Here is a 14879-nt window from a genome sequence, read left to right on the forward strand (position 1 = left end):
CAATTGTTATGAAATATTTTGCATGAGAAAAATTGTCATTGGCCCATTTCCTTTGGAGCGATGAAACCGTGCACATAACGAGTCAATGAGGTACGATTAAAACTCCACAAGACTTGATAACATATGCTAATGATACATCTACATTTCATATTACTTTTTTTCTTGTTTGTTTATTCAAACTGCAACTGCGAGAAAACTCCTGGGAACAACAGGAAAAGTTTGCAAGGAACTAATCTTCATCACAATGAAGGAATGAGGTGGCATTATTTTATCTGTTGTTTGAAAGGAATTAAAATAAGTCTATTAACACCAGTATTAAAATAGCATTGATATGAATATAGCTGGCCTCTGACCTTGAGTTACCAAACATTACCTGAAAAGGCACGGGGAACAGATTTAGGCGTGACTTTTATTGTCTGTGCACTTACAATGGAAGAACACAGGGAACGGGATCATCGGGACAGTTCTTTCAAAGAGTTAGGACAGGCAGAGGGCCAAATGGCATTCTGCTCCATTTTAAGGTGCACCTGTGTGAGCTTTGTCCTGTGCAGTGGACAACAGTGGCACATCACCCCAACAAGCCTCCTCTGTGCCCATTGTGGGAGAGGACACATCGTCTTGTGGTCCGCTGCTCTTGCTCAGTGTGCATCACAATGTAGAACTTGGTCTGTCAAATCCTTGCCCGATTCTGTTGAAATGTACATGGACATATTCTCTGCAAAATGTAGCAAGTAATCATACTAAAACAGTGGTTTTCAATCTTTTTCTTTCCACTCTCATACCACCTTAAGTACTCCCTATGCCATAGGTTCTCTGTGATTAGTAAAGTGATATGTTAGTGGGGAAAAGTGTAGACCCAATTGTTACCGAAATGTTTTGCTTGAGAAAAATTGTATTGGCCCATTTTCTTTGGAGTTATGAAACCGTGCACATAATGAGTCAATCAGGTACAATTAAAACGGTGGTTTTCAAACTTTTTATTTCCACCCACATCCCACCTTAAGCACTCCCTTACTAATCACAGAGCACTTATGGCATAAGGAATACTTAAAGTGGGATGTGAGTGGAAAGAAAAGGTTGAGAACCACTGATCTAAAGCATGTGAGGATACCAATAAATGGTGGCTTGCTAGATCCATCTATCCTTCACCACTCCCCTTGTGGATCCCATTATCATTTTCCTTATGGAGCTGATTCCTGAATATTTCCTTGGTGTTACAGCTTATCACCCACCACCCCCTCACCCCCCTTCAACCTGACTCCATCTTTTCACTTTCACCTATTACTCACCTGCCTGGTCTCCTACCCCTCCCATTTCCCCCACCAACCTCCAATCCTTCACTCCTCTTGTCCACGGTTACCTCCCCCCCACTCCCCAAATCTTCACCCTCTGTCCTGACACAGGGACTCAACCCAAATCGCCAACATTCTTCCTCCCCACCTCACAGATACTGCTCGACCCACTCATCGTTTTCCCCCTCTACAGCTGTGTTGCCTGGTTGCCATGTCAACTAACAAAGGCTCCTCACCTCAAGTTTCTTTGGCGCCTCGTTGTCGATGTGCCGAAGGTTACTCCTCATGTGCGAGTACATCTCGGCAGAAGGCTCTGCCACAGGAGGGTTCGGCGCTGGATAGCAGGGAGGAGGCGGCAATGGCTGAGAGGTCACTGGTGGAGACGGCGCTGGGAAGGTGGGAGCAGGTGGAGCAACCTTGTGTCCAAGTGTCGGTGTCTCCTGAGTGTTCACGTCTGGATTCAGCATGTCCAAGTAAGTGTCCATGTCTGTCATCGATGAGGCCCCTGGGAAGATCAATCAGAAAACATAGGTTAGATGGAAAACAGGCAAAGCTTTTGTTGCAAGGGGAATACACCAGCTGTGTTAGTCTCTCGTACAAAGTAGGGACACATATAAACATCATGTAGAAACACTCAGCAGGTCAGGCAGCCTCTGTTGGGAGAGAAGTAGAGTTAAAAGCAAAGAAGCATTCTCTGCCTCTCTCCCTCTCCTCCCCCTTTCCCTCTATCTCTTCCCCGCCCTCCCCTCAGATTCACAGAAACTTCCCGGTCTGCTGAGTATTTCTAGAACCTGCTGTTTTGTCTGAGTTTTTCAGCATCTGCAGGTTTTTGCTTCTTCTTTTGTTATGAACCTGGTAACACGTTGCTGCTGGATACAAAATGGTACCTCTCCACCACTCATTGGTTAATGCATTACCAAGATGAGGATCTCTGTGAAACATCCTCTGACATGATGTTATCATCAGCTGACGCTGTCCAATGATTGGATAGTCCTCTGGCTCTGAGGTGATGTTACTGACTGAGGAAATGACCATTACAACTCATGGAGTTTTACAGAATGGCATCAGGCCTTTTGGCCCATGGGACCAAGATGACGACCGTGCCTATCATTACTAATGCACTTGCCTGCATTTATTCCATATTCCTCTGTCTTGCTCATTCCAGTACATCAAGATGCCTCTTAAATGCTGCTACATTTCCTGCCTCCATCACCTTCTCTGGAAGCTCATTCCAAATACCAAGCCCTCTTTGTGTGAACTATTTACCCATCATCCTCCCTTTCACCTTGAACCTATCCACTCCAGTTTGAAGTACACCTGTCCCATGGGACACATATTTCTCTTATAAAAGTTTTTACATTTCGACATACTGCACAGTAACAGGCCCTTTCAGCCCAGGAGCCTGTACTGCCCAATTGACCTTCAACCCCCGGTACATTTTGAAGGGTGAGAGGAAACTCATGCTGCCACAAAGAGAAGGTACAAGCTCCGTACAGACAGCACAGGATTCGAACCCTGGTCGCTGGTGCTGTAACAGGGTTGAGCTAATCTTGCCGCTGATTGTTTTCTATTTCCCTGGGGTGCCACCTCTCAGCCTTTAGTACTTCAGGGAGAACTGCCAGCCTATACAAATCTCTTGCTGAGCCAAGCCTGCACCCTGACTCCCTTCTGCACCCTCTCTCAATCGCATCCTTCCTGTGGTCTGGTGGGTAAACCTGTTAAAAGGTTGGGTTGGCATCGGTCACCTGATTAATGTTCACCCCTGAACTTAATCCCAACAAGTAATGGCTATTTTATGGGACCTTGGCAATTAGCTGGCATAACTAGGATGGAGCTGCTAAATTAGGCAGAAAATGCTTTGGAGTATCCCAAAGTTTGGAAAAATGCAAAATAAATGCAAGGTTGCCTTTTCATTCTTACAGAAGCATCGAAATTCTTACTTGCTGCAGTCCACATGCACAACAGTAATGGTACAAATTAAATGACCAATGTGTTGTGAGACAGTCAAAGCAATGATCAGTTTAAAAGGGTAGATCAGTGGTTCTCACCCTCTTCCCCACCCCCCCTTCACACTCACATACCACCCACATACATTCAACACTTATTGCATCTTAATGTCTTGTCAGTTAGAAAGCTTGAAGGGTAACTATTGTTGGGCTGTACTTAGGGCATCAGTTGCCTTAATCTGGCCATGATACCACCATAGCATGCCATAGGTGCTCTCTGGTTAGTAAGGGGTTATTTAAGGTGGCATGTTTAAAAAAAGTTGAGAACACTGGGATAGATAAATAAATATTTAGAATTGCATTGAGTGCAAAAATAGTGACGCTTCAATAGTGGAGACAGGTCAGTTCGTGGAATTAAACACTACAATCTGCTGGCGCTGGATTGAGAGCAATCCAGAAAAGGGGTGGCGGTGATTTGGTGGTGCTGCAGTGGGCTTTGGTTAGGGGAGTGTGTGGAGATCCAGGAGTCTTCTAGTTGTTGGAGAAAATTGTCCAAATATAATCCGGGGAAGACTGAGGGGGTTGAGGAGGAGGGAGAATAAGGGCAATGAGAGCAGTGAAAATAATGATGGTGAGGTAGTAAACTGGATGGGACATTGGTTAAACAGGAGAGGCGAGAAAGTGATGGAGGACGATTGCTCCTCAGACTGGAGGCCCATGACTAGAGGTGCACCTCAGCAATCGGTGCAGGGACCATTGTTGTTTGTCATCAGTGATCTGGATGATGATGTGGCAAATTGTATCAGCAAGTCTGCAGATGATACGAAGATTGGAGGCGTTGCAGACAGCGAAGGCGGCTTTCAAAACTCACAGAGGGATCTGGACCAATTGGAAAAATGGGCTGCAAAACAGCAGATGGAATTTAATTCAGACAAGTTTGAAGTGTTGCATTTTGGAAGGACAAAGCAAGAAAGGACATACACGGTGGATGGTTGGGCAATGAGGAGTGCTGTAGAACAGATACATAATACATAACAGATACAGAAAGTGGTGTCACAGGTAGATAGGATTGTAAAGAGAGCTTTTGGCATATTGGCCTTCATAAATCAAAGTATTGAGTACTGGAGTTGGAATGTTATGGTAACATTGTATAAGACATTGGTGAGGCCAAATTTGAAGTTTTGTGTGCAGTTTTAAGCTTGAAAGAGTGCAGAGAAGATTTACTAGGCCAGGGTTCTCAACTTTTTTCCCCCCACTCACATACCACCTTACTAGCCACAGAGCACCTATGGCATCCTATGCTGAAGAATGAGGGGAGATTTGATAGAGGTATACAAAACTATGAGGTGTATAGATAAGAGTAAATGCAAGCAGGCTTTCCCACTGAGGGTAGGCGAGATACAAATCAGAGAAAATGGGTTAAGGATGAAAGGGGAAAACATTAGGAGTTACATGAGGAGGAACTTCTTCACACAGAGAGTGGTGGGAGTGTGCAATGAGCTGCCAGCTGAAGTGATAAATGCAGGCTCAATTTTAACATTCAAGGAATACTTGGACAGGTACAGGGATGGGATGGCTATGGACTGAGTGCAGGTCAGTGGGACGAGGCAGAAAAATGGTTCAGCACAGACTAGAAGGGCTGTTTCTGTACTATGATATTCTATGATTTAAACTGCCGACACTGATATCGAGTAACTAGTTCTCATCGTGGTCACCACGCTCCACCAGAGGAGGGAGAAGGTAAGGAATCCAGCAAGGAAAAAGAAAGAAACTGAACCTCTTTCAAGGTAATGACACTGCTCAAAGGAACATGCTTCCTTTTTAATTATTGAACACTTAAAGCAGAGCCTGTGGATTGTTCAGGTTTGATATCACTCTTATTTGAAGTGCTATTCAGTTTTGTTGGCTCCGGGCAGCTTGTCAGAATGAACCTCGAGGCTCTGTGCTCCATCTAGTGGGATTGCTTGAATATTCAATTGCCCATCTCCCCTCAATGGGAATTTGAAATACACCTCCTCAGCCTTAATACTTGACAATTAAACTTAATTAACTATGTACAAGAAGGTTAGCACCTTAACACAGACTTCAAAGTTATTGTGATTGGATTTTTTTTTCTAAAAACCCTGCCTTGCCGATTTGGCTAAAATTGTCACGTCTTGTTCAAGATGCTCTTAACCCCAGAACAACCATGCGTTGAAAGCAATTGCACTGAGCTTGCAATATTTTATACCGCCACTTGATGGGAGGAAAGCCCTATGAATGAACCACCACAGTGAGAACCCTGAGCTGAGATGTTCTGTCATTGCTACCTGCGTTTCTTTTCTACATTTGTATTTTTGCACAACTTAACGATGCTAACCTGCTTTGAAAGAACAGACATGCCACCTGAACACCCCTTATCACCCTTTATTTTTACTTTAATTACACTGGACAACACTGTTTCAAAAGGTTGGCTTCCTGAAAACAAAAAGGGGTGATAACAGACAACTTCAAGCTGAACACAAAGATAATTGCAGATTTGCTGTATCAAGAAGGAAGTTGGAGAAACACTAAATCTAATTTATTTAATTTATCATTAAATGTATACTCGCCACAAATATTACAGAACGTATCGCAGCTGTGGTGACCTTGACAAATATTTCTACTGCATTGAATCTTCCTGAAGACAATAAATGCTACTGTTAAGTGCACTCACTCTGATGTTGCCTGAAGAACATGTGCACTCAATCCGTATCAATGTAATGCACAGCATCTGTCTAGGTGCCTGCCTGAATCTATCCTGACTAAGCATGCCCAGGCCCAAGACAACATTTGCATAGCACCTACACTGAGTGCATGCCCAGGCAAGCTTGCACTGACCAAAACATATTGATAGACTTAAAATAGTACAGGAAATTACAAACATAGGTTATGTATTTAAAAAAAAGGTACTTGATAAGAACATTTGAGTTAAATTTCGCGATTAACAGCCCAAAAGTTTACAGGAAGCAAAATCTTTGTTTTCCAGTGTTATTAAAGTGACTGGTAAAACGATCATTGTTAGTCAGAAGATGCCTGTTTGGCCCATTGATAAAACTATCCAATTACCTCCATTAACTCCACAGCCCAGTAAATATTTCCCGCCCAGTTTCTATCCAATACCCTTTTGAAGTAACTGTTGAACCTGCACCCAACAGCCTTTCAACAAGCGAATTCCAGATCACAGGTCGTGCCATTCAGTGGTTAATCTCATCCTGACTTCAGCTTCATAGAAAATTGCAGTACAGTGCAGACCCTTCAGTCCACCACGTTGTGACAATTTCAATTTCCTCTCTTACCCCCGAAAACTGTGCCTCCACTCTTGACCAAAAGTTTGTCTGCACTCGTCTTGATGGTAATCAATGATTCAGCCTCCTCGAGGTTGAGAATTCCAAAGATTTGGAACCTTCACTGGAAAGGATTCCCTCCACATCTCCCTCTTAATGCTCCTTCCCAGTCCTGAAACCATGCCCCCCTTTCTTCCCTGATCCCAGTCTCCTCTGCCAGGCCTCGAAGCCCTTTCCAAAGCAGCGACTCTTTGCTGACTGGCACCTTGTCCCTGGTTGCATCCCTGTCCGAGTAGGTGTCTCCCCTTCTCCCGGGTACTGGATTGGCTAGAGTGGCACGAGTGGTAGTTGGATAGCGTGCTGCAGGGCGAGCCCAGGTCTATCCCGGCCTGCTGCTGTGATGAGACCGTGGTGTTGGGTGACGACATTCCCGAGTCGAGCTGCTTGAATTCGAGGTCAGTGGAAGGGTCGCGAGACAGGACGCGGTGCTCCACACTCTAAAAGAGGACAGAGGCATGTGTTAACTTAGCTTGCAGGTCCCAGCCTCTTGTTGCTCCTGTCCATTCCCATTTGCGCTCCCATACCAGGATACGGAGGAAGTCTCCGTGCATCCTCTGAGACAATACCACTCCCACAATGACCGGGTGTGGCTGCCCACTGACCCACACCTAACCAGTCCCTACCTGAAACAGGGGATCAAAGAACCAAGCCGCTCAATCCCTCAAATCCACGGTGTCTCACAGCCCTGGCAATACTGGTTAAATCCTGACCTCAGGTGAGAACCTTACATGTTAAGAGGCTGCCGTAATGGCCCAAATATGGTAGAGCCAGGGGGTGGGTGGGGGCTTCAGCAGGCATTCTCAACTGTTTTTCAGCTATGGACCCCCAGGACTCTGCCCAAAGTTTATGTGCCCCCTTCCCTGTGAAGCAGTCAAGGTTGGGTTTCTTCTGTGCATCTTTCCTACAAAACAAAGCATTGACGTAAATATGCTATTCCCCCCACCCCCCCCCTCCACCCCCGGGAGGCTACAGGGCACCTGTTGAGGATGGCTGGGCTCTAGGTCCAGCTTCCCTACTGTTTGGGGCATCACTCGGATGTTTTTTCCCCGAGCTGTGTTATCCAGTGTGATTCATTGTTTTCCAGGTGTGGCTACATCAGATTTATGAACTGACAGATCCCCTTTACTGTTCTACATTAGGCTTCTTGGTTTTAAAAAAGAGAAACTGTCTGTCAGGAGTTTTTACGTTCTCCCCAGTCTCTGTGGGGTTTCTCCAGGGGCTCCATATCAGTGGTGTAGGTTAATAGGGTGTAAATTGAGCAGCAGGGACATGTATACGTGCATGTGTGTTTACTTGTGCGCATGTCTGTGATTCTAACAACCTGTATACATTTTGTGCCTTCAGAACAAAGGGCCAAATAATTGTCCTCTGGTATTGGTTCTTTGGATAGCAGAGATGATCTTCATCCATTAACCCTTCACAGCTGAAGTTGATGAAATTCATAGTTTAACCCTTGAGGCTGCTGAGTGACTACAGTAGAGGTTCGGAATGTGCTGGACTTTGAGTTTTACTCTCGTGGCAGAAATGATCTTCCCTACGATGCCAAATGCACAGAACCTGAGAGATCGATTGAAAGAAAGTGAAAACCCTCGAAATCGGAAATGAAAAGCAGAAAACGGGAGCTATTTGGCAGATCAGGCGGCTTTTGTGGAGGGAGAAAATTATTGGTGCGAATTTAACTGGCTGTCAAATGCCAGCTGAACTGTTTATTTGGCAGGTTCCCAGCTGCGTTCACTACTTGTGCCTGGTAATTACCCTGATGTCTCCCAGAGGGAGGAGATCAAAATAATCAGCAATGGTGGTGCCTCCTCTCCCCCCCCCCCCACCCCCCGCCAATTGGTCTCTCCGATCGCTCGTGACTGTGAACAACAGAGGAGAGTAATAACAGTATTCTCTCACAGTACACACACAGATCAAGTGTCATCCTTGTCTGTGGTGTTTTACCCAGCACAGGACACTTCTGTCAGGTGCAGAACAAAGAGTCAATTGCGACACTGGGGTTAGTGTCACCCAGTGTGATAATTCATGATGTTGCCCCCCCACCCCCCCACCATGGACCTCCTCCCGTACCAGACCATACAGAATCCTTAGTAATTTTTTTTGTAGTAATGTCACTTGTAAATCGTAATTCCCATATCACTGAATGTAATGGTAATAGGAGTGAGATAAACCACGAGCAAAATTAAACCTTTAAGTTACAATATCATACGCACAGCCTAAACGTATTTACATAGATACAGCATTGTAGCTAAAACACCAGAAAATTTGACAAAAGCTGCGACTGTAAAAACATGAGCCGCCTCGAAAACAACAGTGCGTGCTGGTGGCGCGGGCAGATGGAACCACATGATTTGAAGGGTCATTGGGTAATAACGACAGCTCTGATTAGAAGGTTCAAAAAGTAAATGAGTATCAAGTTTTAGCCGTGTAGGTATATTGAAACATGTCAGCTGGGCTTATGGAAAATGTTTGTGGTTATAACTAAACTACAGGGATCTTTTTTTAAATTAAAAAAAAATCTGCTGAAACACGGCACAAAACATTTTATAGACAGTCATTTTGGAGTCACCCCCTCTGATGGTATCACCTGGTGTGTTCCACACTCTATCTCCTCCCCCCCCCCCCCCCCCACCCCACATGACACAGTGCAAAGAGTGATTAATGAGAATCATCAACCTCTACTCTGGAAGCATCAATGTGTGGCGTTAATCATGGGGACTCCATCATAATGTCGGAGCAGACGTGATGGGACAATGGGCCTACTTCTGCTCCTATATCTCGTGATAAATGTGTAATCCCATTATAGTTCTCTCTTGGGTTTCTCTTACCATGTTCTCGACTGTCTTGAGGTACTTGGCACATTGACTATGCCCGTGGTACTCAGCCAGGTCTGCTGCTGTGTAGCCATCATTATCACGAATACCCAGGTCAACACCATTGACCACCAGGATCTGGCAGCACTGTATGAACCAGAGGAATGAGAAGCATTTAACTTGCATGGCAATGTTATTGTGCGGTGAACCCGCTGGAGAAAGACTATGAGAGATCAGTCCAGTAAGGTGACAAGAAGTGGTGCACGTGGTTGACATTACCACAGTAACGCTCAGTACTACTAGTGGAGTCATCAGGGGTTGAAATGGTTAAAACTGGTATAAAACACAGAAATTCTGGAGGAACAACAGGTCTTGCAGCATCCATAGGAGGTAAAGATCTATTTACTGACATCGTGGACCTGAGCCCTTTGTCAGTAATAGATCTTTACCTCCTATAGATGTTGCGAGATTGGCTGAACCCACCAGCATTTCTACAGACTAATGCTTTACTCCATGGTTAAATCTAGTGTATGACCGTTCAAAACCAAGCTGAATTTAAAACTGCTGATGCTAGTTGAGAGTAGTCTTGAGTGATACACGCGGTACCAAGAGGTCAAAATAAATAAGACATGAAGTCTCTGTGAACCAGGGGAAGGAGTGTACAGAGGAACTCGGGTCCTGATAATATAGAATACAGAGAATTGCTAAATTGTGGTCAAAGATCAATTGCAGTAAAAACACACAAAAATCCTGGAGGAACTCAGCTGGTCACGCAAAGATATATAACCAGCATTTCAGACTTGAGCCATTCTTCAAGGTATGAGTGAAAAGCAGGCAGGCATCTGAATGAAATACTGGGGAGAGAAAGATGGAGAGGAGTCCAGACCAACAGAGAAATGGTGTTAATTGGACGTGATAAGAAGAAAGGTGAGAAATGATTTTAGCTCTGTGAAAGGAGACAGGGGGAAATGGAGAGAGAGAAAACGAGAACTGGAGAAAAGGAGAAGAATGGGGGTTGGGAGGGGGGTTTTATGGAAACTGGAGAAGTCAAAGTTAATGCGATCTGGTTGGAGGTGCCCAGTCATAAGATGGGGTGTTGTTCCTCCAGTTCGTGGATGGTCTCCATCTGGCTGTACATGAACTGTCGGTGATACATTTTTACCTCCTGTGGATGTTCTGAGATCGGCTGAGCTCCTCCAACAATTTTGTGCATTTTTCTGATAATCAGGGGGTCTACAGACTTCCATGATTCATTCGAAGACGTCATTTGAAAGGTTTATTGGAACCTGAATGGGGGAAATGCTTGTCAAAATATGAGCTTTTTAGTGGCTGCAATTTAGAAATTCTGATGGTGGTGAGAGCGACTGCAGACTTTCCATGATGTCATGTTAATAAACTCTGAGCAATTCTTGAAGTCTCTGCCTTTGAGTTAATTATCAAGACATCATTGCACCATAGAAAATGTAGGATCGAGAGGAGTTCAGTTGAATGTCCTGAAAAAAAAATCATTGCCCTCATTAAAGTACCAGTTCAACACAATACACACGGAGCAGAAATCCAGGAATAGTGGTGATCTGTCTTGTTTTCAGGATTCAAGATTCCTTTATTGTCATGTAATAAATATTGCACGGATTTTGCTCTGGTCTGCCGTAAGGCGGACAGATTCGCCATCAGCAGAAAATCCCTGCAGCATCTCTTAGTCAGAGAAAGAGAAGCAAAAGAGAGTCGCTCCCCTCCCCGCCCCCCCCCCCCCACCCCCACAACTATCAGAGTCTTAATCTAAAGTAAAATTATTTACTTTCTAAAAAATGTGTTGCTGGACTATTTGGGTGTAATCTTCATATTTGGAACTGGTGAAGAGCATTAAAGGGAATGAATCTGGAATCTTAACTCTGCTTTGAGAGTCGGAGAGGGTAGGAGCACATTGGCATTTCCCCAATGGAAATATATGGGAATTCAATCTGGGAATTCTCTCTCACTAACTCATCTACTGATTAAATAGGAGAAAGTTTTCTGTGAGACTCAACTTTGGAATTATTTCCATACATCCTTACAGCATGGTCAGTGCAGTGGCGGGTGGGGGGGTGGGAGCGCGGACAGCGCAGCGGGGGGGGGGGCACGGTCAGCCCAGCGGGGGGGGGCTCGGTCAGCCCAGCGGGGGGGGGCTCGGTCAACCCAGCAGGGGGGGGGGCTCGGTCAGCCCAGCAGGGGGGGGGCTCGGTCAGCCCAGCAGGGGGGGGCTTGGTCAGCCCAGCGGGGGGGGCTCGGTCAGCCCAGCGGGGGGGGGGCGCGGTCAGCCCAGCAGGGGGGGGGGCGCGGTCAGCCCAGCAGGGGGGGGGGGCGCGGTCAGCCCAGCAGGGGGATGCGCGGTCAGCCCAGCGGGGGGATGCGCGGTCAGCCCAGCGGGGGGATGCGTGGTCAGCCCAGCGGGGGGGATGCGTGGTCAGCCCAGCAGGGGGGGGCACGGTCAGTCCAGCAGGGGGGGGCACGGTCATTCCAGCGGGGGGGCACGGTCAGTCCAGCGGGGGGGGCACGGTCAGTCCAGCGGGGGGGGGCACGGTCAGTCCAGCGGGGGGGGGGGCACGGTCAGTCCAGCGGGGGGGGGCGCGGTCAGTCCAGCGGGGGGGGGGCGCGGTCAGCCCAGCGGGGGGGGGGGCGCGGTCAGCCCAGCGGGGGGGATGTGCGGTCAGCCCAGCGGGGGGATGCGTGGTCAGCCCAGCGGGGGGATGCGCGGTCAGCCCAGCGGGGGGATGCGCGGTCAGCCCAGCGGGGGGATGCGCGGTCAGCTCAGCGGGGGGATGCGCGGTCAGCCCAGCGGGGGGATGCGCGGTCAGCCCAGCGGGGGGATGCGCGGTCAGCCCAGCGGGGGGATGCGCGGTCAGCCCAGCGGGGGGGGGCACGGTCAGTCCAGCAGGGGGGGGCACGGTCATTCCAGCGGGGGGGGCACGGTCAGTCCAGCGGGGGGGGCACGGTCAGTCCAGCGGGGGGGGCACGGTCAGTCCAGCGGGGGGGGCACGGTCAGTCCAGCGGGGGGGGGCACGGTCAGTCCAGCGGGGGGGGCACGGTCAGTCCAGCGGGGGGGGCACGGTCAGTCCAGCGGGGGGGGCACGGTCAGTCCAGCGGGGGGGGGCACGGTCAGTCCAGCGGGGGGGGGCACGGTCAGTCCAGCGGGGGGGGCACGGTCAGTCCAGCGGGGGGGCACGGTCAGTCCAGCGGGGGGGGCACAGTTAGCATGGGCGTCAGTGTAATGCTATTACAGTGCTATCACTGGGGTTCAAATCCCTCACTGTCTATAAGGAGTTAATAGGATCTCCCAGCGTCTGAGTGGGTTTCCTCCCTCCCTTCAAAACACACTGGGTTGTAGTTTAATTAGGGTATTTAGATGGCACAGGCTGGAGGGCCAGATGGGCTTGTTACTGTGCTGTACATTTAAATTTTAAAATTTACACAATGGAGGGAGGCCATTCATTCAATTGCATCCATGCAAGCTCGTGGAGCAAAAACATTCCCTTCAATATATTTGTCCTAACATCCATGTTCTAACCATAGACAGATTATAATAATAACTAATTGTGAATAAGATGGATCTATGCTAATACCATTCAGAAATTTTGACCAAGCAGAGCTAAGTTTGTTCGCAGCACACAAGGAGAAAATTAAGCAAACATAATGAATCTGAGGAAGTCGAGCTGTTTATCCATGAACTAGCTCTCTGTGTCCTGTGGGTGGTTCAGTTCTGGTGCATGCAGTGTTGTCAAACTTGCCTCCAGTTCTCCATTCTCGGCAGCATCGTGTAGTGGGGACCCACCCCAGTGGTCTGTGGCAATCTCACCTCCGTGCAACAATAGCCAGCTGAGAACCTTGGCATGTCCTTTGCTGGCCGCAAAGTGCATTGCTGTGGCCCCTTCACCATCCTGCTCCGACAGGTTGACATCTGAAAAACTCACCTGGATGGAGGAAGGGAGAGGTGATGTCAGCAGTACATGGAGTTGTCAATCACAGGTAGGAGACCAACTCCAAATCTTTGTTTTGAGACCAGAATTCACTTTGATCATTCCCCTGAAACTCAGTAGAACTCAAATTTGGGGTAAAGTAAATCGTTATATGAGCCAATGTCCCAATTTCACCTCTTAAGTCATAATTTTATTCAATCTTTTCCCCAATATCTAGGCTTCTGTGACCATACAGTATTCTGACTAAGAGATTAGGCAAAAAGGCAAACTTATTCCAGAGTGCCAGCTCTTGGTGTTCCACAAACAACCATTGTGGGAAATGCAGGAAGATCTCAACATAGCAAACATACTCTCTACAGGGATGTTGAATGTGTGGACACCCGAAATTACTGTTCCCTGCTCCCTTTTTGGATTCTCACTGAGAAGAACTTAGCAGTGATCAGATTAATGATCTTTGATTCTTGTGGGCTTGTGATTCTGGGTGGACAGAAGCAATGTGAGAGCTCAGACTGAGATCAGATCAGATCAGCGTGATCTTATTATGACTGGCTCTGAGCTCTTGGCTTGAATGAGTAAAAAGTGTTTCACTCATCTGTTCAACTATGGTCACAATCAAGATTCTGCACCAAATAGGAAACACCAGAGTCAACCATCCCCCTTGAAGGGACGCCAAATCCAGTCTGCATTTCAATGTGTGAAGGAGCAACAGATCCCCCAGAATGGGTGTATGTACGCAGCAACCCAAGGCATAAGTGGTGACTGAAGTCCACTGGCAGTGAGGGTTGAGCCTCAATGATGATCCTTCAATATACTTGTGCTTATTCCCATTGAACTTATTCCCACAACACCGACCTGATATTCCTGAACCAATCCTTATTTTTGACACTACCCGACACTATCCTTTATCCCCTTCTCACACACCCCCAACCTCTCCCCATCCCTTCTCACACTCCCCGACCTCTCCCGTCCCCTCCCCATATCCCTGACCTTTCCCCTCCCCGCGTCCCCCAACCTCTCACCTTTTCATGCCGCCGACCCCTCACCTCCTCGTGCCCCCCAACCTCTCTCTCCCCTTCTCGTGCCCCCACGACCTCTCCTCTCCCTTCTCGCGCTCCCCCGACCGCTCCTCACCCCTTCTCGCGCCCCCCTGACCTCTCCTCTCCCCTTCTCGCGCCCCCGACCTCTCTCTTTCTCATGCCTCCCAATCTCCCCTCTATCCCCTTCTCCCTCCCCCGACCTCTCCTCCATCCCCTTCTCCCACCCCCGACCTCTCCTCCATCCCCATTCTCCCACCTCTCCTCCATCCCCTTCTCCCACCCCCGACCTCTCCTCCATCCCCCTTCTCCCACCTCTCCTCCATCCCCTTCTCCCACCCCCGACCTCTCCTCCATCCCCTTCTCCCACCCCCGACCTCTCCTCCATCCCCTTCTCCCACCCCCGACCTCTCCTCCATCCCCCTTCTCCCACCTCTCCTCCATCCCCTTCTCCCACCCCCGACCTCTCCTCCATC

General features: G+C 48.1%; 1 protein-coding gene across 2 annotated transcripts in view; it reads right to left on the minus strand.

Moving 5' to 3' along the window:
- The window catches only part of espn (espin), a 116022-nt gene that overhangs the window by 63182 nt on the left and 37961 nt on the right, over positions 1-14879 (minus strand). For both annotated transcript variants that reach the window (XM_069918503.1, XM_069918502.1), the window contains exons 4-7: positions 13181-13363; positions 9432-9563; positions 6809-7040; positions 1529-1797 (exon numbers count right to left, since the gene is read on the minus strand). In XM_069918503.1, the coding sequence (XP_069774604.1) occupies positions 1529-1797; positions 6809-7040; positions 9432-9563; positions 13181-13363 (816 nt within the window). The remainder of the gene's footprint in view (positions 1-1528; positions 1798-6808; positions 7041-9431; positions 9564-13180; positions 13364-14879) is intronic.

This window comes from Narcine bancroftii, chromosome 2, assembly GCF_036971445.1.
Source record: "Narcine bancroftii isolate sNarBan1 chromosome 2, sNarBan1.hap1, whole genome shotgun sequence".
Taxonomy (NCBI): domain Eukaryota; kingdom Metazoa; phylum Chordata; class Chondrichthyes; order Torpediniformes; family Narcinidae; genus Narcine; species Narcine bancroftii.